Source organism: Rattus norvegicus, chromosome 3 (assembly GCF_036323735.1).
Source record: "Rattus norvegicus strain BN/NHsdMcwi chromosome 3, GRCr8, whole genome shotgun sequence".
Lineage (NCBI taxonomy): Eukaryota > Metazoa > Chordata > Mammalia > Rodentia > Muridae > Rattus > Rattus norvegicus.
Genome location: NC_086021.1, coordinates 78,923,500 through 78,949,227, shown reverse-complemented (window position 1 = coordinate 78,949,227; position 25,728 = coordinate 78,923,500). Strand labels below are relative to the sequence as shown.

Here is a 25,728-nt window from a genome sequence, read left to right as displayed (position 1 = left end):
GTTGGCTGTGCGGCTGAGCTGCCTTGCTATCCACAACACTTGACATCCTTCAGTCTTAAGGCAAAGCTGTCTGGAGAAAGGACGCCTTCAAACATCTAACTTTGACCTGAAAAGCAGCTTGGTCATTGTTGTTTTATGTTGTTGTTATTATGTTTTTAAAGACAAGATTTCTCTGCATAGCTTTGGCTCTCCTGCAAGTTGCTCTGTAGACCCTGTTAGCCTCAAACTCGGAGATCCTTCTGCCTCTGCCTGCAGAATGTTGGGATTAAAAGTGTGGGCCATCATGCCCCTCTGTTAGCCAGCCTGGGCTACCAAGTAAGTGTCAGGTAAGCCAGAGCTACATATAGCAACAACATGTCTCTCATGATTAGCTGACTGGTAGCCAGGTTTCAGACCAATGGCACTGTGTAAAGGGTCATTCCGTCAGCATCAGGTGTGTTTGTGCTGATGTTGATGTGGCTGCGTATGAGTCCCAGTTCCTTCACTTATTTGTGCTTTAAAAGCTCAGCTGTACTTCTAGAGCTATTTTCTCCCACAGAAATAGTATTAATTGGGGAAATGGGTAGATCATAAAGGAAATCATAAAGAAATTTAATTATTAATAATACCCTGTATTGGTTAGGGTAAATGTATTTGTGTGTGTGTGTGTAGTTGCCTGAATATTTGTGTGTATTTGCATGTATGTTTGTGTATAGTTGCATATATGTTTTGTGTAGTTGCATGTATGTATGTGGAGGCTAAAAGTCAACCTCAGGAGTCATTCTTCAGGTGCTATCTACCTTGGTTTTAGTTTTGAGATTTTTTTGTTTGTTTTTTGTTTTTGTTGTTGTTTTGTTTTGTTTTTGGGACATGTTTTTGTTTTGTTTTGTTTGTCTCTCTCTTAGCCTGGAACTCACCTATGAGGCCTGGCTGGCTAGCCAGTGAACCCCAGTAAATTCTACAGCACTGTTAAAAGTGCATGGTGCCTGGATTTTTCACATTGTTCTGGGGACTGAACAGAAAAATACAGTAAACACTTTACCAACTGAGCCATCTACTTAGCCCAGGGAATGATTCTTATGAATGGGATTAACAATAATTCACTATTCTCCATGTTCAAAGTACTGCTTCTTACACCACTTACTAGAACCTGTTTTGTTTTGTTTTGTTTTGTTTTGTTTTTCTTTTTTTTTGGAGCTGGGGACCGAACCCAGGGCCTTGCATTTGCTAGGCAAGCACTCTACCACTGAGCTAAATCCCCAACCCCTAGAACCTGTTTTTATAGTTCTCATTACATGGGAACACAGCTGAGAGACTATGCTGCCCCAATAGCTGTCCTTCTAGTATAGCAAGGCTAACACCATGGTCTGGCCATACTGGATCAACTCTCCCTCTCTCTCTCTCCCTGGTTTATTGCTTATAGTTCAGGACAGTGTTTATTCTGTTATAGCCACTGTCAGTCTGGAGGGACTTTTATGGTACTTTCCTCAATTTTGAACAGTTTTCCCATCCTTGAAATATAAAATATAAAGTCACCAATCTTCTCTCCTTTGTCAGACTGATCAGAACGATGCTCTGTTTGCATTGATGAGTTGTGCAGTACATACCTGGCGCAGACCTGAAACTCCTCCCCTGTGTGATTGTCTGTTCAGCAGTCAGCTGTAGAGACCATCGCACCTCAGCCCTCCCCGTGAACTGTCTCGTGCCTGCCTGGCTTCAGTCCTCTGCTACCACGACTTGTCCTGCTCCAGCACTTAACTGTCTCCAACTATTGTGTGAAACAGCTCAGCAAGAGCCCATACACTTCTTCTCTGTACCAGCTGAGGTTATCATATCAACATAAGGCATTGTCAGTCTGTTCGAACAAAATGGCCAGCTAATGGTAGTGTTGGTGGCTTAACCCAACCCAAACCTTACTCTATATTTTCTCCAGTGTTTCAGGGCAGATTTAACTAGATTTGACTAAATGACAGGCCAGAAGATGTGGTGATGATGCTAAAAGCTCTCTTCTGTTAATTATAACTTATAACCCCATCTTTGTTTGCAGGAGACTGTACAGACTCATGTATTTACTGCTGTTTGTAGCTAATATGCTATGTTCTCTTCACACCTCACTATCTATGAGGGGTGTGTGTGTGTGTGTGTGTGTGTGTGTGTGTGTGTGTGTGTGTGTACTGTAGCAGGTAATCCAATTAAGGCAAACACTGTAAATTTTATATCAAGTAATCAAAAAAATTAAATTATCTTGGTGAGACTAGCATGAGTAAGTTAAAGTTGAAGGCCTTCTTTCTCAGCCTGATGGTGCAGGATCACAGTCACATGACACAGGAAGTTCGTGAGTTCCAAGCCAGTCTACACTATATAGTGAGATGTTTTTAACAGCAATAAAAAGGTGTTCGCTAAACCATAAAGCTGAAGAGTGTGAAGGAAATGGCATTTCCTGCATGGCTGCCTACACATCTGTGTTCCTTCCGTTTGATCCTCATCATCTGTTCCCTTCTTTTGTTGCCCAGTACCATACCATGCTGGAGGACTGAGTCATCAGAGCCACACAAATGAGAAAGCTGCAGCTGAAATGTCATTGCCACCTTCGCCAGAAAACCTCACTGCCCTAATGTTCTTCTCGATCCCACTGGCTTACAAGGCCGTTTGCCTGCTTCCCTGTTTCTAAGACTGTTTGACTGAGAGGGATAATAAGGATGTGGCTGCAGTGTTCTTTCTCTTCTGGTGCGGCGGCCTTCTTCTGTGCTATGTCTGTTACTGGTATTTAAAGTGGAGTTGTCCATCCTGTGACAGTGGTAAAAGCAGGCAGCAGGTGTGTTCATTACAGCACACCCCACTGAGGATGACCTCACTGTCTTCCAAGGTCCTTGCCTGGCAGATATGTGACACTGCCTTAAGCTCTCTTAACACACCTCCTAGCTCACACCCTCTGTGCCCTTTTCAGCCTGGCTTTGACTAGTGCCTTCAATGATAGGACCCTAGTGGAGTTCACCAATTAGATTCATCTTACTGTTTAAACAGAGCAATTAGCATGAAAGGAGTTGTTCAGAGGTAAAAAGTAATTGTACAAGCCATGATAAGGCTATCTTTTTTCCCAGGTGCACAAGAGGAAAGGGCTTTAAAACTGACTGGCCGTGCCATGTAGGCAGCATTCCTTTACTTTGACCAGTCAAGGTGGACCAACAGCATTAGAGGCAGCCTAGGAAAAATAGTTCTGTGTCGTCTTACCAAGTGGCTTTTCTAACTAATGTTCAGTGCTACCAGAGATGCTCCTTTGAATTATCTTACCAAAAGAATCTCCTAAGGCTTGCTTCTGGTGAATTGATAGAATTGTCAGTATCAGCTCTCTCCCTCCCACCTTACAAAGCCAGTACATATGTATACTTCAGGTCAGACAGCAAGCAGAGGGTAAGGTGGAGTCTCTTACTCATAAGATCACTTCATTCCACTTAACTGTCCAAAAATCAGAACAAAAGTTTTGTATGCTCAGAAGGGCCTTAAAGGCAGGCTGGAGAGATGGTTTAGCTGTTAAGAGCACTTCCTGGGGAACTGGGTTTGACTCCCACTTGGTGGGTCACAACTATCCGAAACTCCTGTTCCAGGGAATCTGAGACCCTCTCAGGCACCAGGCACACACCTGATATGTAGCCATAAATTCAAACAAAACACTCATAAACATAAAACTTTAAAGAGAAAAAAATTATGGCCTTCAAGAAGATAGAATATTTTTCCTCATTTATATTCAGGGCTAACAAAATCTTGTTAGATTTCCTAGTCCACAACAGTCTTAGTTAGGGTTTCGATTGCTGTGATAAACACAGCATAACCAAAAAAGAAATTTGGAGAAGAAAGGATTTGTTTCAGCTCACAATTTGTCATCAGTGCAAGTCAGGCTGGAACTGAAGCAGAGGCCATGGAGGACCACTGCTGGGGACCACTGCTGGCTTACTCATCGTAATGTGCTTAGCCTCCTTTCTTACATAACACAGGACTGCTTGCCCAGGGTGGCACTGCTTACACTGAGCTGCCTGGCATCAATCACTAACCAAGAAAATGTCCTACCAGCCGCTCTTATGAAGGCTTCTTTTTTTCAGTCAAGGTGCCCTCTTCCCTGATATATCTAGGTTTGTATAGAATTGACAAACCGACCAACAACAACTAACCAGGACAACAACTAAGGGTCAGCAACTAAAAAAGCAAGCAGGGGTGAGGACAGTGAAAGAGTTGGCAGCCTCAGAACAGGAAAGCAAAAGCCTTAGGTACTTTAGATGAAATGACAGTCCTGTACAATGCATGTCTCTCGGTTGTGTACTTACCAAGGCTTCAATTAGTGTTTATTCCTTAAGTACCGACTGGTTGCAGACACCCTCTGCTATATGTAGAGTAGAGCATTCCAGGCAAAAGTTTCAATTCCAGATAGGCATGGTGGCACACTGTTAATCACAGAACTGACAAGGTTAAGGCAGGAGAATCTAAGGTTCAAGGCCAGCCTGGACTCCACAAAAGACCCTGTCTTTCAAAACAAGCACACAGACAAAAGGGCTGGGTATGTAGCTCAGTGGTAGAGTTGCCCTAGCATGTTAGCATGTGTAAAGCCTAAAGGTCCTAGCTCTTGTGGTCTTGGGCTTCTTGCCAAAGCTTCTTGTGACCAACTGCAGACCTTCTTTCCTCCTTTTCCCTTGGTTTCCTTCTTACCTGAGCAGTGACACTTTTGACCTTTTCATTATAGTTGAACACATGATACTTTTTGATTAGCTTCATTTTAAAATACAACCATTTCTATAAAATTCTTAGCACACTTCAGTGTCTGTACATACTGTGCACCAAGTACTACCTGTCGGCATTGTACTAGAATCTATACAGATGAAGGAGTGCTTCTTTTCATTGACACGTGATTGCATATTCTTTAGGGACACAATGTAACATTTCAACACAAGTATAGTAACCAGACCAAGATAATGGCATCAGCCTTACTCAAACATTTATTGTTTCCTTGTGTTGATAATATTCAAAATTCTACTAGCTCTTTTAAAGTATACAGCTAATCATTATTAGCTATAATTGCCTAGTGTGCTGTAGAACATTAAAGGCTGTTCATTGTTGTTTGTTTGTTTGTTTTGTTTTGTTTTGATTTTTGTAAAAGGGTTTCTCTGTGTGGCTCTGGTTGACCTGAAACTCACTTTATAGACCAAGCTAGCCTCAAACTCAGAGATCTGCCTCCCTAGTGCTGGGACTGAAGGCTTGTACTACTACTACTAAAGGATGTTCTTAAATCAGGTAGCACTTTCCTATAATCCCAAATTTTGGGAAATGGAGGTAGAAGGGTTGGAGTTCAAAGTCAGTCTTGGCAACAATCATTATCAGCTTGTGCTACATGAAACCCAAGGCGCTAAAGGAGTAAGTGTTCCTCCTATCCAGCTAACTCATTCAAAGGTAACTATCTCCCGATTCTATCTCCATTTCCCCTAAGGACTGTGTTCCATCAGTGACCTCTCTCTCCCTGCCACCCTTTCCCTTCCTAACTGACTGACTCTCTCTGCTTTTGTATCTCACGTGCCATGTCTTAAACTTGAGTAGTTAGCCTGGCTCTCTCCCACCTCCATCACTTCCAGTTCCTCTCTCTTTTGTGCTGCCCAAATTCATGCCCACATCATCCAACCTGATGGCTACCAAAATATCCTGCCCAGTTCAGGTTCCTCTAGACTTGTCCCCTTCATTCAGGGGCTGTATCTGAAGCCTGAGCAGTGTCTTTCTCTCCAGCCATACTCTAGACACTCTGATGGGCACTTCACACTGTTTTCCAAATTAAATCTACCGTGGCTTCCCTAATCCTACATCCTTCCTCTCTTCGTGTCTGTCATCAGTAAATGTTCACTGATATATACAATACTCAATGAATGAGTGAACTCACTGTTTGTTCTGATGACCTCTGGAGGAACACAACGATAGAGGAGGCACAGTCCATTGTCGTGGAATGACTGTGATCACAGAATGAGGGAAATGTAAGGCCTGGAATTCTAGGTGTAAAATGTCCACAGGGAATCTGGTTGACCGCACTGTGTAAGCAGAAGTTAAGCTAGGCCTGATGCTGCTAAGGCAGTTTGCTGGGGGCTATGCAAGTGCCGTCTAAACTTTTTTTAAAAAAACAAAAAACAAAAACAAAAACAAAATATCCACAATTGTGTAGCAAACCTGTATAAGAATTCTGTCCTGGCCTGAGTACATGAGTAATGGGTCCCTCACAGCTGCTTTCAGACGTGCACATGCAGCCTTTGGTTAGAGAACATGGGCTGAACAGAGAGAACTCTTTGTTCAGCATGTGTCGTGTGAACAGATGCTCTGTGTCTTCTGAAGTGTCACTGCTCTCCTGAGGCAGGAAGGGACTTACTAACGTTGGTAGTCAGTGGTAGTCAGTGCTCTTATGTTTAAGTAAGAAACCAAGCACTATCTGTTGCATGGTGTAACTTCAGATGCTTCACCACGAGGTAAATGATAGGAACAAATTCTTCTTGGGACTTGTTCCATACTCTCATTCCATTTTTATTCACCTACGTATTTAGTAAGTAATTCATACTTATCATGAGGCCAAAGACTTTCTCCAAAGTCCCTTTAGATGCTGTAGTGATTTCACCATCATACACACCATTGCAAGCCCATGCCCGTGGTCTCCTTCACCACATTCCCATCAGAGTGCAGTGAGGGTCATCCAGTTTCATTCACTCTGAGGAACAGAAACAAGCACAGGAGCATTGGAAGGAATCTTTTGATCTTGGGCCTTGTTCTAGCAAGCCCATGAAATACTTTGAATTTATGGGCTCTGAACATCATTAGCAGTTCAGAGGCAAATGTGTTGCATTTCTGACCCTTTTCATAAAAGATGTAAGAGGAATTATGACCTCTTTTTCAAAATTAACATGAGACCTGGTCTTCAGGCTTGCTTGTTATAATCACAAACACGCCTATTTACAATGAACTGTGGGCTGTCCACCACAGCCTCAGAACTGTGGGCTGTCCACCACAGCCTCAGAACTGTGGGCTGTCCACCACAGCCTCAGAGCTGTGGGCTGTCCACCACAGCCTCAGAGGGTTACTTTACCAGTTCTAGCTAGCAGTCGGAATGCTGACATACTATAGTTCACTGAATATACTAGGGTTATTTTAACATCTTTGAACTTGAGCCTTATTTTATAATCAGTGGTGTTTTCATGATTCAATCAGCATAGTTTTTCTGAATGAAATGCTACACTTGTGACATTTTGGGCTTGAAGAAATAATACATCTGTATAAAATATACACAAATACATATTCATATTCTAGAGTCATTAGCTTATTTCTGAGACCCATTCACTAGATTAATATCACAGTTATGAAAAATAAAATTTTTAGCTACATTTTTACTCTTTGCAGAACTGCTTCCTTAGATTCACCCATTGAAATCATCACACTTGATTTTTTTTGCCATATTTTCATTTCCTGAAGGAGACGATGACCTTAATTAAGTCTAATTAGCAGTAAATTAACTGACTTCCTATATCCTCTCTCTAGTGCATTTTCAACTAGAATTTGCCCAAAACTATTAAATATATATTATATATTATATATAAATATATATTTATATAAATGGCTTTCACTTTTATTTTAAATATATGAGTGTGTACGTGTGTGTGTGCACATGTGTGTATGTGTGTGCACATGCACACATGTATATGTAATTTTTTAAGACATTCGTTCACTGTGTAGCCCTGACTGACTTGAAAATCATAGAGAGCTGCCTGCTTCTGCCTCCCTAGTGCTGGGATTATAAGTGTGCCACCACACCAGACAAGATTTTTTTAAAATTCCATTATTTAATGTGTAGGGTTCAAATTCATGGCTTCTCTGTTCTGGTACTATTTTTTATAAGCATTAGACTAGAATCTTTTACTTTTCCTATTCATGAAAGTCTGAGAGCATGGTAACGTCACAGACATGAAATGGCAGTCTTCAGTTTCTCATTAACTGTAGCTTTTTGGGTACGATGTGCAATTGTTTGTTAACGTGGTAAATATCAAGTGTTTTGAAGAACATTTTTTATGATTCAGTTCCACCAGTGTCACTTTAAGATTTATGACCCACTATTGCCACATAAGCTGACTTCTTAGATTCAAGACATTGTCAACCCTGCTTCTTACCTTTCAAGTCATCACACTCAGACATGCCAGTGTTTGCCCAGCGTGCAGAAGAGGCTACTTGTGCCTGAAGAGACTCATTGGAAAATTCCATGGTAGACATTGTTTCCAAAAGGAAACTGCTGTCTACCGACTGGATGTGTCATAACTTCTAAAAGAAGCAGTGAAGCTCTGAGAAGCTGTCACTTGTCAGTCCCACTCAGTCAGTCTTTCTGAATGCAGGCATCTCCAGTTCAGTGTGGCTTGTGCAGTGCTGCTTTGATTGATACACGACAGCCTCCTCACAGATGTCTCTCTCCCCTTTCTCCACCTTGCCCGCCTCTTCTTCAGGTGCATACGTTCCGAGGGCCACACTGGTGTGAATACTGTGCCAACTTCATGTGGGGCCTCATTGCTCAGGGAGTGAAATGTGCAGGTAAGAGCCACCTCTCCCCATTCTGTCAACAGCCACACTCAAGACTGGGTGGTCACTTCCCTTGGCCTTCTCACTGGGTGGGCAGAGCAGCAGGGGTCCCCAGAAAGGAAGAGGCCAGCTTGCTTCTGAAGCTCAAAGGAGATGAAAGCAGGCGGTTGTAGTCAGCATTTGGCCTTGGTGTTGCTGTAACTACATCTATACAATTTTTTAAGCAGTGTGCAAGGACATACGTTGCCTTGGAAACTGGAATTTAAAGCTGACTTGTTAGGTGAAATTGTCCTTACTAAGTTTTTTTTTTTTTTTAATCAAAATCAAAGCTGTAAAAAAAAAAAAGTCTGCAAATTTATGTTCAGAGATGATAACCAAATTCCAAATTAACTTAGTCATTGATATTTTCTTTGTGGCACATAAAGATATTGAATGTAACAAATCATTTCTGTGAAAATGATGATGGTGTCTTAGATTTACATGTAGAAACAACTTTTACCCATTAAGAAATACTCAATGTGGTAGACTGAAGAGATGGCTCGGAGGTTAACAGACTCACCCTAGAGGACCTACACTCAACCCCAGCCCCCGTGTGGTGGTTCACAGCCACATGAAGCTCCAGGGAACTGGGGAGCTGCTGAATTCTGTGTGTACCATGCACATTTGTGGTGCACGTAGGCAGAACACTCACACGTACAAAAGAAATAAATCTACATTTAAATTTTAAAGAAAGAAACTGCTCAGTGGTTAGGAGCAATGGCTGTTCTTCCAGAGGACCTGGGTTCAACTCCCAGCACCCACATGGCAGCTCATTGCTGTCTGTACCTCTAGTTCCAGGGGGTCCAACACCCTCACAAACATGCAAGCAAAATATCAGTGTACATTAATTAAAAATAAATTATTTTTGAAAATAGCAATAGAGGGCTGGAGATGGCTCAGAGGTTAAGAGCACTGACTACTCTTCCATAGGTCATGAGTTCAATTCCCAGCAACCACATGGTGGCTCACAACCATCTGTAATGGGATCCGATGCCCTCTTCTGGCCTGCAGTCACATATGCAGGCAGAAAGCTGTACATAAAATAAATAAGTAAACCTTAAAAAAAAAAAGAAAAGAAAAGAAAAGAATATAGCAATAGAGAAATTCTTGAGCTGAGCATACTGGCTCGTGCCTTTAATCTCAGTACTCAAGAGGCAGGTGGATCTCTGAGTTTGAGGTCAGCCTGGTCTACAGAGTGAGTTCCAGGAAACCCAGGCTTGAAAAACCAAAAGAGGAAAATAATTCTTAACATATGAAAGCACATTTTAAAGACAATTTAAATTTGTTTCCCCAAATTAGAATCTTAATATCCCTGAATAAATGTAATTTTCTCTCTCCCACCAGTGCGTATGTGTCCACATGCACACTGCAGGAATTTGTTATATTTTGTGAAATGAAATAATAATGAATGTCATGTGAAATTTATTGGTGTAAAACCACTATTCTCAATACTACCCAGACTACCATTAGCGTGGCCTTAAAAATTATTATTTAAAATTTAAATATGTAGTATTTGCTAATAGTAAATATGTTTATCATTAAAGTTGTGTTGTTTAAGTTTTAAAGCTAAAGTATCTTTCATGTCTTTTAGCATAAAGCTTTTACTCAGTATATACTAACAGGGCTGGGATGTGAGTCAGGTGGTAGAGTACTTGCTTTAACATGCTGAAAGCCCTGGTCAAACCCTAGGACCTCACAAAAGTAGGCCTGGTGCCATACACATGCAGTCCCAGCACGCGGAGGTGACGCAGAAGGCTAGGAAGGTCACATTGTGCTTAGCCCGTTTGTGAGTGCACGGTCAGCCTGAGATGCGAAAGATTCTTTGTCTTTTTTTTCTGAAGTATACTAAGAGTAAAGTATTTCAAAATGATAATGATCAGACTTAACACTGTATTACACTCTGTTCTCTTACCCTATTATCAAACTGAATATTTTTGTTTACATCATGTACAGACATTTTTGTGTTACTAATTTGCATTTTCTTTGAGTAGCAGAACACAGTATGTGAACAGGCCAAGTCTTCTCTTTCCAACTATTCTCTCTCTGAACATCAGTTTCTAGACAGGATGTCAGGATGCTCCCTGCTGGGGGAGAAGGATAAAATGACACAGGGGACTCGTGTGTGCAGTGGGTTCCTGCCCGGAGCATCTCACCAGTTGCTCTCAACCCTCCTAATCCTTCAACCCTTTAATGCAGTTCTTCATGTCGTGGTGACCCCCAACCATAAAGTTATTTTGACTGCTACTTCATAACTGTAATTTTGTTACTGTTACTACTCATAATGTAAATATCTGATATGCAGGATATTTAATATGCCACCCCTTCGAAAGTATTGAGAACCACTGATCTACACTGCTCAGAGGCAGGTGGCATAGCCCTCCACAGCAGGGTCACCTGCTCAAAGAGCGACACTCTCAGTCAGCTTCATTTGTCTTTTGAAAGATATCCTTGACCCACTGACACCAAGAGAGTTTCTTAGCATTTGGCAGTCACTAATGAAAGGTTTTCTCTGAAACAGTGTTGTGGACCATTTATGTTTTGAAAGAGTGAAGACCATGTACATGAGAATCCTGAGAGCCACCAGCAAAAACACAGACCCTCTGCATATGAATATGTGGAAATATTCTGTAGCCCCAAATCTTGTTTGGAAAAATTGTCTTGGTACAGCTGTTTTAGTGACAACATAATAAACAAGTAGAAATAGAACGATCGGGCTGGAGAGATGGCTCAGTGGTTAAGAGCACCCCACTGCTCTTCCAGAGGTCATGAGTTCAATTCCCAGCAACCACATGGTGGCTCACAACCATCTGTAAAGAGATCCGATGCCCTCTTCTGGTGTATCAGAAGACAGCTCTGGTGTATCAGAAGACAGCTACAGTGTACTTATATATAATAAATAAATAAATCTTAAAAAAAAAAAAGAAAGAAAGAAATAGAACGATCTAACTCTACCCTTCAGCACCCACCTTTATGGACGCCATCTCTTACCAGGGGCAAAGGGCAAAAACTGGAAGAAAAACCTGGAGGTTTTTCATTCTGTCTGTAAATATGCTATATAATGTAAGCACATGTCAACCTTTGTTTTTCATTGAGGGGTTGGCATGGGACGTGGTAGCCTCAGTAACTACAAATGGTTCGTTCCCCAGCACACTTTGTTTAACAGCTAGGTATAGCGTGTGCAGGGTTGTAGGTGTTCCAGCGCTTAGGAGGAAGCAGGATTAGAAGTTCGGGTCCGTCTCAGCTACATCGCGAGTTCAAGTCAGGCCTAGGCTACAGGAGACCCTGTCTCAAAAGCAAGCAAACCACAAACCTACCATGATGATCTTCAGAAAAAAATCTTTTTTTTTCCAATTTCTTTTTAAGTAAATAGGGTCTACTTTAGTAGCTGTAGCCTCCCAGTGCTCAGGAGGTAGAGATGGACTGAGTTTAAGACTAACCTGGTCTACACAGTGAGTTCCAGGTCAGCCAGGGCTACATAGTGTGACCTGTCTTTACAAAATAAAATAAAAGACAGCTTAGATTCATACTAGTTCTGTCTAGATACCCAGTTACATTTATACTGACAGTGGAGTTTTTAAATGTGCCCCTGGACTCATCTAGCTTTTGAGGTGCCTACTTTATCTAAAACAGAATTCAAAGACAGAAGACTGGAGAGAGCACAAACGGGCTGTGCTAGGCTGTGCTGTCATCCCTATTATTGTTATTACTGTTACCATTGCTGCCCTCTAATAGGACGTAGAAGACTGTCTCCTAACGTAAGCTATTTTAAGTATATTAATATTCAACTTTTAATTGGAAGAGAAAAAGAATAACGTCTATTTTTATTAGTACCTAACAGTGGTGATTTTCCTTGTAAATCAGTGAGAATCCGAACAATCCCTTTTAAAAGTTTTATGTAGCCTCTTTTGGCTAAAAGTAATATTTTCATAAATGTTCCAAGGTAAAAGTCATTTCTTTTCATTTCCTTATGAAATAATGGCTTGTGGTATCTACTAGAATGTGAGAGGTTCACTGGGTAGAGGGAGCAGATGGCTCAGCGCTGAGGAGCACGTGCTGCTCTTGCAGAGAACCCTAGTCAGCAGCCCTGTTCAGTCTTTAGGGCCACAGAGAGAAGAAACACTTCATAGATGAATATTTATAAAGCAATGGATAATGTTCTTCCAAAGTGTACATTACCATAGTTCTCTTACCTTTAATCTGTCCTCAGAGTATAAATGAATGTTGGTTATTTACCTCAGAGCATGGGTCCCTGTGCTTTCCAGCAGTGCAGCGTGCGTATGCACAGAGAGCTCAGTACACACAGTCAGATACCTGAGGTCGCTAGTCTATGTAACATAACTGTCTCATTAGGAAAATGCAGAATAAGGTGTAATATGGGTTCTGTAATTCTCTTTTTCTGTCTTTTTGTATATTTCTTATCTTGAGACATTGGAGGGTGAAATGTAGTTTAATAATAACGTAAAATTAGCCTACAAAACCAAGAGATATAACAAATGGTATCTATGAACTTCTCACATTTATAGTTCAACAACTTCTGAAAAAACAACACTGCATATGGCATAAATAAATGTATACATAAATAAATTCAAAGTAGTCTTAATGACAGACTGAAATTTGGTTTGCTGTTTAATGCTGGTGTGTTCTCAGTGTGTGGTTGGCAGAGCATGCTTGGGGCTGCTGCATTGTGCTGTAAACTCAAGAGTGTAAAGCGATGCTAGATTTTTTATGTGTATGGTGTTTTACCTCCGTGCACATCTGTGTACTGCTCCCATGCCTGGTGCTGAGGAGACCAAAAGAGGGTCAGATTCTCCAGGTCTGGAGTTTCAAATGGTGGTAAGTCACCATGTGGGCCACAGGAATCAGTCCTCGGGAAAAGCCACCACTGCCCTTAACCACTGAGCCATCTCTCCAGTCTCTGATGCTGTATTTTAATCCTATTGCCTTTGCCTTGTGGTCTTCCAAAGGAGTTCTTCTTGGATCCTGTTCAAAATGTAGTCTCTGAAATTAATCCCATACTTTTATATTGTTAAATGGGTTAAGGATATTTGTTTCGTGAACAGTTCAGTTATTGCTTGATGCAGTTTTGACTGAATCACAAGTACATTTAGTAGCTGACTATTTAAAATAGGAGATGGCACCAACCTTTGAAAGGATAATAATATAAGACTGTCAGTGTCATGTATATGTTTTGATATGTGGATACGTCAGGCTTTATGGTTGGGTTTTCATTTTGAAGTTATATGTGGGGAAGAATATGAAGAGACAAGAAGATAATGTCTAGCTAGGTTTTATCACTGCTTTTAAAAGCCCTTCAGGATCAGGCACAGATAATTGCAAGTCTGGTACAGGTGAACTATAGCAACATTTTTTAAACTAAAAAAAATATATACTGGTACAATATACATTATTGAACAAAAGATTGGAAGTATACAGTTCCTATTCAGTGCTGAGAAAGGACTCAGCGTATAGAGTGTGTTGTGGGCAGGAAGGAGGATGGATGAGTAGAACACGTGCTGGTCAGTCTGCAGTCCACTCACGGCTCTGCTCTTCAAGGTCAGAAGCCTGAGCACACTAGGGGCCCATTTTCTTCATCTGCAGCGATGGCTTGTTCCAAGCTGCTCTTCCAAAATCCACGTGACCTGTGTTACACACATGAAGAGCAAGGCACAGTCACTAGTGCTAGTGCCACATGTCAGAGACTCAATACACTTTAAAAGAGTTTTCCAGCTGGCTTCTATTTACTTTAATTCATCAGTAAGTATAACTCCACCATCTCACTCTCTCTCTCTCTCACACACACACACACACACACACACACACACACACACACACTCACACATCAGTCATGAAGAGACATTTGCATTAACCAAGAGAAAACTAGAAAGAGAGATCTAGAAAACGCTGGGTCTGGAGAGGTGGCTCAGTTCAGTGACTTTTTGCTCTTTCAGAGAACAGGAGTTCAGATCCCAGCACCCACCTGGGGTGGCTCATAGTAGCCTGTAACTCCAGATCCATGGGATCCAGAACCTTCTTTTGACCTCTGCCTGCATGCATGTGGTAAACAGACAGACACACACACACACACACACACACACACACACACACACACACACACAAATTGGTGAACATTTTAAGTTTATTGTTAAAATAACAAAGCTTCCAGGCTTAGCATTGTAATTTTAAAGTGGAACCTGCTGAAATGGAATATTGAAATGGATGCTGTAGTTAGAACATTCACAGTAGCCAAGATACAGTTCAGAATCACTTATCCCACCAGGAACCAGGGAAGCCTAAACTCAAAACTAGAGATGTTGTATATATCAGACAAGAAGAGTATCTGTCATAAAACATTCCAACAAAGATTCTTGAAAACATGGGAAATGTCAGAAAGAAATACTGCTGTACAAAGAACTGAAGGCAGTCTTGGCAACTGGAAACTGATACCTGAGAGGACACCTGGTGATGGGCTGACCAGAACAAAGGTGACAGAGGACTCAGGGAGGCTGAAGACGAGCCCAGAAGTTGCACAGTTCAAGCACATAGGAGGAAAACAAAACATTTAAAATCAACTGAAAGAGCTGGAGCTTAAGTAGTGAGAGCCCCTGCCTAACATGTGCAAAAGGTTGGGGGAGCCCAACAGCATTAACCGTAAGAGAAGAGGACAGTCCTCAGCTGCAGGACTGCGAGAGTTATCTGCTGTCTCAGAGGGTAGAGTGAGACGTGGGCAAAATATCCGAAAGCCCAATGTATTGAGAACTCACCAGCTATGGTGAGGACAGAGAGAAGTTACACGTTAAATACTTGAAGGTGCTTTTCTGTAAATGAAGTGTGTGACGACCAGTGTAGACATAAAGTCTCCTACCCCAGTTACTCAGACCCGTCTTAGGACCTTGAGTTCCACTTAGCCTCTGACTGAGCTGGTGATGACAAGGCTTGCCCAACACTACAAGAAGCACTAAACATAAAAAGTGCAATGCCTCACTCCAGGTCACATAGCCCATTGATTCTAGAGCGAGCACCGAGTCCTTCACAACTCTTGAGTGTGTGGAGGAAAGCAGTCTTTTCGATGTATATTTGGCTACTGGTTTGCTTTATTGTCAAATTCGAAATCTCACATATTAAGATGCCAAGAGGGTCTTTGCTTTTAGCCACACAATCATTTGGGCCTTGATATGGAGCAGTGCCGCCTCCTTTCTCCAGGTGGTAGATTGAGGACTTTGATCAGGAAGCATTCTGTCCTTGGTCAGGACAGTGTTTAGACATGACTCCGTGGTTTTGCCCTCCCTGGGATGTTCACTTAGGCTCACCTGTACAAAGACCCAGCTCCCTCAACACACCCTGGCTCTGCGTCCACATGCAGTTCCTCTTAGGCTCCCCAGCCGGCTGCTTTTTGAAGTTGCCAGTGTCTGTCCATTGAAAGACAAAACAGATCTGTTTGTGTGCTGGCACTTACGTGTGCTGTGACACTCATTACTAGTTTGCAGGACACATTTTATCAAAAGTTCTAGTGATGGCGTCAGCAGCATCACCAGCACCTGATGCTTCAGCTCAGTAGCTTCTAGAACAGCACCCTCTCCATGCTGTGACGTCAGCAAGATGAAACTGCCCAAGAGCCAGGGCAGCTGCCGACGCAGTCTGGGATTCCGGACCTGAGCTACATCTACTTCAGTTAAACTGGTTTTGTAACAGATTCTGATAAGAGTTTTAACCTAAAAATTAGAAAGGTTATATTTTTAAAACATAAAGATGGCATTCGTTTTAGTTGAATTATTTTTCAGTATAGTCTATCACTTGAGTCTAATTTAGCAGAACATGTTTGTTCTTTCTCATCCATTATAAAACTCTGTGGTACTCATGTGGTTGAAAGGGTATCTCAGATATTAACCAGGAAGTGCTTGGGTTCTAGTGCCTGAGATGTTATAGCCCTGCAAGACCAGAGGAGTAACTTCAGTGGAGACAGTCCAACATGGAGACCTCGGGGTTGCAGACTCCCCAAAGGCTGGAGTTCTAGCTTACCATGTTTGCTAAAGTCCTTAACGGGGCTTGTTCAGGTATCAACAGAAAACAGAAGAAACAGTCACTGTTGGACAGAGCTTTGTGACTTTAGAGGAAATAATAAACACAAGGCACTTGGAATGGTGTGTGGCAATAGTCCTAAGTCCCCCATAAATGTTAGCTTGCGCCATCATAGACTATTTAGACCGCTCAAGAAACTAAACGCTCCCCACATATGAAAGGGGTTGTGAATAGATACAAATAGGAACAGAATTGACTGGGGTTGGTTTGTTTGTTTGTTTTTGTTTGGTTTAGGTTGTTTTGTTTGTTTGTTTGTTTGTTTGTTTTGAGTCAAGGTTTCTCTGTGAAGCCCTGACTGTCCTAGAACTCTCTCTGTTGACCAGGCTGGCCCCCAGCTCAGATCTGCCTACCTCTGTCTCCCAAGTGCGGGGATTAAAAGCATGCACCATGACACCTAGCTGGAACAGATTTAAGAGGCTCTTGGATACTTTTATTTTGGTTGTCCATTTCCACTTTATATCAAGTGACTTGAAATATAATTACAACTTACAATAGATGTAAATTATTTTGAGCTACCTTACTGATCTATTTTGTGCACTATATCAAAGAGCCTTCCACTAGGTAAGTAACAAAGAGAAGAGTTAGATACCATAGTTCTGAGTCAGAAAGTTCAGGGCAGGGGTTGGGGATTTAGCTCAGTGGTAGAGCGCTTGCCTAGGAAGCGCAAGGCCCTGGGTTCAGTCCCCAGCTCCGAAAAAAAAAAGAGCCAAAAAAAAAAAAAAGAAAGAAAGAAAGAAAGTTCAGGGCACCAGTATCTGGAAGGGGCTTTCTTGGTGGAATGCCAAGAGAAGGCAGAAGAGAAAACCCTCTCCCATGTCACGTCATAGCAACACTGACCTGTTGATGAAAAGGGACCCCACACCTCTCAGTGTGTATAAGAATTATAAAGAAAACATTCAAATCTTAACATTGGTGATGTGACATTCTATTATGTATAATTATTTAACACCTAATGGTTTTCATGTGGGGATCCATCATTTGATTTTGATTTTGCTTCTTCTGGGTTCATTTAGGAACTTAAATAATGAAGCATTAGCCAGAACCCTGGCCTTCTTAGGTGTGATGGCATGTGCCTTTGATCCTGGCATTCAGGAGGCAGAGACTAGCAGATACCTAGAGGCTAACCTGGTCTGTGTAGAGAGTTTCCAGGTCAGCCAGGGCTACATAGTGAGACCCTATCTCAAAAGGAAAGAAAAGTTCTAATCGGATTTTTCCAAGAGAAGAGAGGCTGCTGCTCCTCTCCTTGGAGGAAACTGCACTTCTGCTAAAAGAAACATTCCAGAATGCCCAGGCTAAAAATAATCATGACTTTTTCCTTCATTCTTTTCACAGATTGTGGGTTGAATGTTCATAAGCAGTGTTCCAAGATGGTCCCCAATGACTGTAAGCCAGACCTGAAGCACGTGAAGAAGGTGTATAGCTGTGACCTGACAACACTCGTGAAAGCTCACATCACCAAGAGGCCCATGGTGGTAGACATGTGCATCAGGGAGATCGAGTCCAGAGGTGAGGCGTTTCTGTGCAGGCTGCCAACGCCTTCACTCGAGCCACTCTAGGCGCATCTTCAGTGGTGGTGTTGTCTTCAGTGATGTGGAACAGTGTCAGGAAATGTGCTCTCACAGTGTATTAATGAGCAAGTAGCTTGATTTCAAGGAACATTTAACCGGTTATGGAAAGTAGTATTTAGGAGACATTAATGGATGATGTCTGCGGTCTGCAGAGATCTCTGTGCAGAGATGGATTCATCTTTCGGGTTTTAAGTTCTTCTCACGCCAGGAAGCAAGGCAGAAATGCCCTATTAAAACGTCAAGAGCAGAAATCTGAGCTGCACCCTAATTATTCTTACCCACTTGGGAAAACAGCCACAGGCCTGCTGATGCAGCTTTCTGTTATGTAAAAGGCTTTATGATGGAATTGGGTGACAAATGATTTCCCTTAAGATTTAATGTTATTTGGTCTAATTAGGCAACATGATGGCCAAATTATAAATATCCAGGTGACAGTAGGTCAGAAGTAGAAACAATGGGACAGACTCACTTTTGGAGGATGTGGAAGACGACTTGTAGCGTGTGTGAGTGAGTTATTTTTTTCTAACACATATTTGCCCAGCTTGAAGTATGAGAAAAGTTGAAATGTGAAAGAAGGTGTGAGTTAACAGACAGTCAGCCCCATGCTTCAGTCCTTTCTCCTCAGGTCTGAATTCTGAAGGACTCTACCGAGTGTCGGGATTTAGTGACCTAATTGAAGACGTCAAGATGGCTTTTGATAGAGGTATGTTTCCAGCACAGCCCTTACGTAGGTGACAGTACTCTTCCATGACTCATGAGTACCTTCTACTAAAAGCTGTGAAAGCATGGTGTGCACCCCTACAACCCTAACACTTGAGAAGTGGGAACAAGATCAGGTGTTCGGGGGCCACGGTTGGCCCATAGTGAATGTGAGGCCAGCCTGTCTGAAAACTAAGCCAACACAAAACAACAAAATTCAACCTAGAGCGTCTTGTCTTTGCACCCGCTGCCTTAAGGTTCAGATGTCCTGGTGAGAAAGAAACACAAGCTTATGGGTATCACAGCATCTGAGTGTCTAAGGTTGGTCCAGATTCATCAAAAGCAGGGATCAATTAAGTTGCCAAAACCGACATAAAAAATGTCGGACACCGTAATCATTTCTCATGTCCCAGCCTGTGTTAGCCCGCTCAGCCCTCCCCTGAGGTTCTGAGACTGACTCGTGTTCTAGCTCATGTACGGGAACCAGAAGGCTCAGAGCAGCCGAAGCTGCAGAGTTGCCCACTGGAAAGCTTGCTTTACAGCTTGCAGGAGGAGGACCCATTCTTGTTTATAGCCCTGAGTGGCCTCAAACTTGACATTCTCCTGCCTCTGCTTCCCAGTATTTTAGGTATGTGCAGTCCCGCCTTAATGGCACTTTAAGAATAACATTTAAGGTTTGATTTATGCGGGGTGTGGTGGTGCACACCCCGTTATACTCAGCACTGGGAAGGTAAAGGCAAATGAACGTCTGACTTCAAGGCCAGTCTGGTCTACAGAGTGAGTTCTAGGATAGCCTAGGATACTTAGGGAACTTGTGGGAGGGTGGCGGGAGTAAGGTTGGTTTGTTGCATGACCGCCTCATTTGTATTTCCTTTGTATCACAATTAAGTAGCACCAAAGAAAACCTATTCCCTTAAACACAAAGCTGGTGATTTCCCCCCTAAGGTAGGATTTCTCTGTGTTGCCCCGGCTGTCCTGGAATTCACTGTGTAAACCAGACTGGCCACAACGTGCGTAATCTTCCTGCTTCTTCCTCACAAGAGCTGGGATGAAAGGCATGTGCCACTACTGCCTGGCTAAGTCAGTAATCTTAAATGCCTCTTTTGCTTTACGGTGTAGTGTGTGTGTGCGAGTGTGTGTGTGTGTGAGTGTGTGTGTGAGTGTGTGTGAGTGTGTGTGAGTGTGTGTTTGTGTGTGTGTGAGTGTGTATATGTGTTGTGTGAGAGTGTGAGTGTGTATGTGAGTGAGTGTGTGTGTAAGTGTGTGTATATGTGTGTGAGAGTGTGAGTGAGTGTGTGAGTGTGTGTGTGTGTGAGAGAGAGAGAGAGAGAGTGTGTGTGTGTGTGTGTGTGTGTGTGTGTGTGTGTGTGTGTGTGTTGGGGTAGAAGATGCTGTGGATTAAACACAGGCCTCACATGCTAACCTAGTGTTCTACCAAAAGGTCCATTCCTAGCCTGAAAATGTATGCATTTCTAGTTCTGTCATACTCTCTGTTAGCAATCTTCTCATAAGCCACAAAGGCAGAAGACAAAAATAAATTAAATATTACCAACCTGCAAAGGAGAATGTAGGCCGTCCTAAATGTTTTATGCAAACAAAGATGGTAAAGCAATTATGTGTTGTATACAAATACACGTCAAGGAACATCCTGAATCCAAAGGAATGGTTAGAAGAATTCTCTTTATCTGGAAGGCAGCAACTGAGCATGTCCATTCCCAGGCTGCAATCATGATTCCCAGAAATAAGTAAACACTGAAAAAGACACTGAAAAATCATGTCAGCCACAGAAAGCAGCTGAATGCGGCACACTGTCATTAAACACTGAGACATCTGCTTTGTAACACTGCTAACAGATTTTACCAGATTTTAAGATTCCCAGTGGTTTCTTTGGCTCTACATGGTAGGCCTTTGGAGGCCACGCTGAACCTTCCAGACACGTCCTGCAACCATTTGTAGGAATTATATAGAGTTTTAACACGAGAATCCATGGTGCAAATTATTTAAATCAGCCCTGCATACAATGCTGCCCAAATCTCTGAGTGTTCAAGGCAGGGTACCCTATAGACTGCCAAGGAAGTAATGCTAGGTAACCAGGAGTGATCAGTTCCTGGAAGCTTAGCTTTCAAACAAGGAGACTGAGGAAAGAGTCAGATGGGGTCCAGAGAATGCTGCCACAAACCTATAGTCCCAGAATCAAGGTAAAGGCAGGTTTGGGGAGTCTCTGCTCACCTAGGAGGCAGTCAGCAGCAGGAGCACTGTCTACTCTAGGAGGTCAGCAGGCCCCATTACAGCATGGCTGCATTCTTCTTCAGGTGACCACAAATGGTATTTAGGGGTTACACTGACAGGTTGTGGGTGGAGCCTCATCACAAGAGCCAGGGACATGTGGTCAGTGAGGCAGGGCTGAAAAGGAGAGAAAGTCAGAAGGTGTTACAGACTCTGCTGGTGAGCTATGGCTCTGCATATAAAGCCAGGACCTGGATCTCACATTTTAGATTGTTTATATTGTTTTTAACAGAAAACAATTTAAAGTGAAACAAATGAAAGGCAAGTGTGTGTGTGTGTGTCTGTGTGTGTCTGTGTGTGTCTGTGTGTGTCTGTGTCTCTGTATGTATGTATGTGTGTCTCTGTGTGTGTCTGTGTGTGTGGGTGTGTGTGTCTGTATGTGTGTGGAGGGGTGTGTATGTGGGTGTGTGTGTTCTTATTAAAATTCAGATTTAGAGCCAAGCATGACAGCCCTTATCTTTAATCTCAATAATCAGGAGGCAGAGGCAGGTGGATCTGTGAATTCCAAGATAACCTGGTCTACATAGTTCTAGGACAGCTAGGGTTATAGAGTGAGACACTATCTCAAAAAATATACATACATACATGTAAACATGCATATATAAATTCAGAGTTATTTGTTATAAAGAGATGGCTTGAGGCTGAAGAGATGGCTCAGTGGTTAAGAACACTGACTGCTTTTCCAAAGGTCCCAAGTTCAATACCCAGCAACTACATGATGTCTGAAGACAGCTACAGTGTACTCATGTACATAAAATAAATAAATAAATCTTTAAAAACAAAGAGAAAGAAAGGAAAGAAGAAAGAGAGAGAGAGGAATAGCTTAGTGGGTAAAAGTACTTGCTATTATGTCTGACTTGGTTTTAACAAGTTAGAGTGGTCTGGTAATATGAACCTCAACTGAAAAATAGCCTCCATCAGATTGCCTCTAGGCAAGTCTGTAGTGCTTCTTCTTGATGAACTAACGGGTAGGTCCCACCCAAGGTGGGAGAATGCCATGCCTGGTCTAGTAATCTGGGGTGTGTTAGAGAGTAAGCAGAGCAAGCTGTGGGGAGCAAGTCAGCAAGCAGCACTCCTCCAGACTCTGCTTCAGGTCCTGCCGCCAGGTTCCTGCCCTGAGCTCCTCTGTCTTAGCTTCCCCTAATGATACACTGTAATCTGGAGGCCAAATAGCCCTCTGTTCTCAAGGTGGGTGCTGTTAGTCATGGTGTTCTATCACAGCAATGGAGACCCTAACTAGACAGTCCTGACACCTTGACTGAGAGGAAACAACTCCAACATGTTGTCCTCTGACTTCCACACACACTCCATGACACGTGTGTCCACATACATACATACATACATACATACATACATACATACATACACAGAAATAAATAGAAATTTTTGAATTCATGCCTTAATACAACAGATATATTTAGCAGTACAAAAAAGGAACGGAATACCAACCTATGTTATTAAGCTAAGCTAGGTGAAGGAGCACATGTTGCATGATACATACATGTAACATAGACAAGCCATACAGATTGATGGAAGGGATGTTTATCATCCTTTGCGAAGGTCAGAGTCAGGGAGTGGTGCTAACAGGTTCAGGGACTTTGGGGAACATAAGAAAGTTCTAAAATCAAACTATGTAGTATTCATACATCTTTGTAAGTACATGAAAAACATTGAATTGTATACTTTAAATGATTTTGTTATATGAAAATTCTATCAATAAAATTTTAAAGCAGGTTTTAAAAACTATCTTAATAATGATGTCTATAGTAAACCCAAGAGTAGGCTCCGCTTTCTAAAATCTTTTTTGTGCTGATTTAGTCACTGACAATTTAAGCTACGGCCATATTGTCAGGCACTGAGTCCTTTATTGTAATTTGGTAGTTAACCTGTGTGCTTGCTCCTTACATCTGTGTAGGACTTACAGTAAGCTCACAGTGGTTACTGGTTTCATTTTCAAAAGTTCCATGAAGGAAAGTATTAGTAAGAAGAAAAATAATACAGCCTGGTAGAGCAAGTGACAGACACTGCCTTTAGTAGACGTTTCCCAGGAGAAGTGTGCACACTTGTGCTAACCTGAGGATGGGTCAGCACAGAGGAGCTGTACAAGGGTGAGTAGCAAAACCCTAACAGCGAGCACTGCAGCCTAGAGAGAGTGGACGCTGCTGGTGCTGCCACTGAGCTGTCAGAATGCTAAGATGTGCCCAGGCTGGACCCTACCTGCCCCACATACAGTGGAACTCTAAGAACGGTGACTTTATTTCCCAGGCTAAAAACTGGTGAAGTAGCTAGCCTGTGTGTGCTGGGAAGTGGACTATTTATACACCCTGGGGGCAGAGGGGTTAATAGACCCTGGGGACAGAGGGGTTATATATCCTGGGAACAGGAGGGATACTTGAAATCTGGATTCTTCATAGAACATGATTTATAGATTTTGGAACAGGAACCCTGTTGGAGAAAGGGGGAAGGAAAACAAAAAGCACCCTCACTGTTTCTTCTTGGACTAAAGTTGCGACAATACCTGCCTTTGGTCCCCTCCTCAGGGTCCTTAGGCCAAGGCACCTATATGTACTTTCTAGTGTCTCCTCAGGGAACACTGCCTTTTGTTTCCAGAAAAGCGCTTGATACTGCCTTGTCCTGTACTGACATGGCTTTCCCCGGCTGAAAGAGGCACTTAGAAGCAGACTCACAGTCTACCAGGAGCTTAGAAAGGCTGAAGTACTCTGCATTTTCAGAGAGGCTGGATTTTTTAAAGGGCTTTTATGGAGCAGTTTTAGAGCTTCATCAGACCAGTCGAGCTGAGAGTACTGTGATTTCCTGTGCAGTCCCTCCCTCCGGTGTCCACTCCTAAGTTCCCTGTTGTTAGCTTGATTTTGAGATGGTTTCATTATGTTAGCCCAGACTGGTCTAGAACTCTTGACCTTCCTGTACCTACCTTGGGCACACTTCAGTCCAGGCATGCCCCATTCTGCCTGTTTTAGCATCTTAATTAGTATCAATTTTTTGTTATCACTGATAATGTAATATTGATACATTATTAACTAAAACTCGGTTTACACTGGACTATCTTCTGTCAGCATCACAGTATCATACAGAATAGTCTCACAAACATAAGAATCCTCATACTCTACCTGTTTGTCCCTTCCTCCCCCAATACTCAGCAACCATGAATCTTTTCACCTTTTCCAATCGGAATCATATGTCACAAAGACATTTTAGACTGGCTTCTGTCACTGTGCATTGATGGTTTGTGTGTGTGTGTGTGTGTGTGTGTGTGTGTGTGTGTGTGTGTGTGTGTGTCGTCTTTTACAGCTTAACAATCTGTTCCTTTTTCATTCCTAAAGTCCATTCACCTGTGCACACACATGGATGTGCAGATACACACATATCTAGCAAGGAAATGATACTGATTAAGTCCTGGGTAGATCAGATTCAGGTTTTATAACAAATCTAAAACAGGTAGTGCTGGGCCCTGTGAAGACGGCCTTGCTTCCGAATGTGAGTGCCCACAGCTCTCCCTGGCCTCTGCTCTGCTCTGGCCTCTCTTCTCACTTGAACATGCAGGCTCTCTGGTGTGTGGGCATTCTGCTCTGTATCTTACTTCCCACTACCTCCTTACCCAGAGGGCCTGGTCAGGCAAGATCCAGACGTTACCTCTATGAAGCCCAGTGTGAATGAGACGGGGCGTTCATCATCGTCAGCGCTGTCTTACATTTATTAATTGGGTTGGTGCATGTGGAGGTCAGAGGACAGCTTTAAAGAGTGGGCTCCCACCTTCCACCAAGTGGTCTCAGGGATCACACTGGGCTGGCAGGCCAGGCCTGTGCTCTCTCTTGCAAATCATGCTTCTGTAAAACAGTAGGAAAGCAATACTTCCTTATCCCCGGGGTTCTCAGGTAATTATGAACCGTGAAGCTGCTTCCAACCAGTGCACACGCATACACACGCAGAGCTGAGCAAGGAGAACAAGTAGCTTGAAGAGAGAAGTCTGAAAAGCTTCACAGCAGGGGTCGCTTGTGTGTGTCATGCTTCATGCTGAATTTGATCTTAGACACTGAAGAGTTGGTTGTTAATAATGAAAATATGATTTTCATTTTGGGGTTTTGTTTGCTTGTTTAATTTTTGTTTCTTGAATAAAAATCACTTAACTCACAAAAACATCACAGCTAGGGTTTCAGGTCCACTCAAGCATACACTTGTCCAGTCCCAAACTCCACAAACTTTTGTACAGTTAGAACAAAATACATTTTAATTAATTAAAAAACTGAAGTGTTGCCTATCTTTAAAATGTAATCATGTACAAATCATATTAAAATGATATAGGCTGTGAATCCAGTGTTTACTTTTGTTTCTTTTAAAAGACGGTGAAAAGGCGGATATTTCTGTGAACATGTATGAGGACATCAACATTATCACTGGAGCGCTTAAACTGTACTTCAGGGATCTGCCAATTCCTCTCATCACCTACGATGCCTACCCCAAGTTCATAGAGTCTGCCAGTAAGTACGCG

At 42.4% G+C, this 25,728-nt stretch overlaps 1 protein-coding gene and 1 long non-coding RNA gene across 7 annotated transcripts in view; one reads left to right on the top strand and one right to left on the bottom strand.

The window, feature by feature from the left end:
* The window catches only part of Chn1 (chimerin 1), a 166,712-nt gene that overhangs the window by 134,813 nt on the left and 6,171 nt on the right, over positions 1-25,728 (top strand). For all 6 annotated transcript variants that reach the window (NM_001399177.1, NM_032083.2, XM_039105973.2 and 3 more), the window contains 4 exons: positions 8,481-8,565; positions 18,001-18,174; positions 18,862-18,939; positions 25,580-25,717. In NM_001399177.1, coding sequence (NP_001386106.1) covers positions 8,481-8,565; positions 18,001-18,174; positions 18,862-18,939; positions 25,580-25,717 — 475 coding nt within the window. The remainder of the gene's footprint in view (positions 1-8,480; positions 8,566-18,000; positions 18,175-18,861; positions 18,940-25,579; positions 25,718-25,728) is intronic.
* The window catches only part of LOC134486115 (uncharacterized), a 32,606-nt gene continuing 20,741 nt past the window's right edge, over positions 13,864-25,728 (bottom strand). The window contains exon 2 of the long non-coding RNA XR_010064831.1: positions 13,864-14,231. This is a non-coding gene — a long non-coding RNA (uncharacterized LOC134486115). The remainder of the gene's footprint in view (positions 14,232-25,728) is intronic.